Below are 1353 nucleotides of genomic sequence, written 5' to 3'. Positions count from 1 at the left end.
CTGGTCTCTGGACGCAGATGGAGTTCTGGAAGCTGTACACGGTGAACGGACACACGGAGTCCCGCTCGGAGCGCACAGACACGGTGTACATGGTGGTGCCCCTGCTGGGCGTGGCCCTGCTGGTCATCATCGCGCTCTTCCTCATCTGGAGGTGCCAGCTGCAGAAGGCGACGCGGCGCCGGCCCGCCTACAGCCAGAACCGGTACCTGTCCAACCGGCCGGCCCGGAGCCTGCCCCGCATCCTGGTGCACCGCGAGAGCCCTGCCCACCCGGAACCGGCCCACGCCGAGCCCCCCCCCCGCGCCCCCGACCCCCACCCCGCCCCGCCCGGCGCGCGCGCCCTCTACGTGCAGGACCCCTCCCTCTCCGTGGCCTCCCGGCTGTCGGGGGCCACGCCCCCCCCCTCGTACGAGGAGGTGACCGGGGGGCACCTGGAGAGCAGCAGTGACGAGACCACGGCCCCCTACAGCGACCCCCCGCCCAAGTACGAGGAGATCGTCAAGCAGAAGTGAGACAGAGAGGGGGGGTGCACTCACACTGCCACTCAGACTGCCGTGGAGATGCATCAGTGTTACCGCAGTAACCGTGTTGGGGAACGCTGCAGTCATTCCGTGGTTCCTCCTCCGGTGGGGGTCACCGCGACAGGATTCCGCTCCTCCCTTCCCTTCAGTGTTGTGATCTTCCCAGAACGGATCCGGAATCCTCACTGCTCACTGCCCCCCCCACCCCACTCCGGGACTCACTGTCCCGCACAAAGGGCCCTGGTGCATGATGGGCCTGTGTCACTTTGCCAAATGAATGTGGTGAGGGTGCAGGATGGCCAGGCCTGTTTTCTGCCTCACCAGCATGTGCTGCTGCATGCTGGGAAAACTGCGGGGGGCGGGGGTTACTCCACGGAGATAGTTTACCACACACTTCTCCGCACACACACACACACACACACACCTCTGCACACATGTAGAGAGACACACACACACCTCCGCACAGGTGTAGAGACACAGAGACACACACACACACCTCTGCACACGCGTAGAGACACAGAGACACACACACACACACACCTCTGCACACGCGTAGAGACACAGAGACACACACACACACACCTCCGCACACGCGTAGAGACACAGAGACACACACACACCTCCGCACACGCGTAGAGACACAGAGACACACACACACACACACACACACACACCTCCGCACGCGTAGAGACACAGAGACACACACACACACACCTCCGCACACGCGTAGAGACACAGAGACACACACACACACACACACCTCCGCACACATAGAGACACAGAGACACACACACACACCTCCACACACGCGTAGAGACACAGAGACACACAC

At 62.8% G+C, this 1353-nt stretch overlaps 1 protein-coding gene across 1 annotated transcript in view; it reads left to right on the top strand.

Moving 5' to 3' along the window:
* LOC133132353 (transmembrane gamma-carboxyglutamic acid protein 3) overlaps positions 1-1125 on the top strand; it is a 4504-nt gene extending 3379 nt beyond the window's left edge. The window contains exon 4 of the mRNA XM_061247735.1: positions 18-1125. Coding sequence (XP_061103719.1) covers positions 18-512 — 495 coding nt within the window. The 3' untranslated portion in view covers positions 513-1125. The remainder of the gene's footprint in view (positions 1-17) is intronic.
* Positions 1126-1353: the final 228 nt, after the last annotated feature.

Source organism: Conger conger, chromosome 7, assembly GCF_963514075.1.
Source record: "Conger conger chromosome 7, fConCon1.1, whole genome shotgun sequence".
NCBI lineage: Eukaryota > Metazoa > Chordata > Actinopteri > Anguilliformes > Congridae > Conger > Conger conger.
The sequence above is the reverse complement of the archived record's forward strand: the minus strand, read 5'-3'. Positions and strand labels throughout refer to the sequence as shown.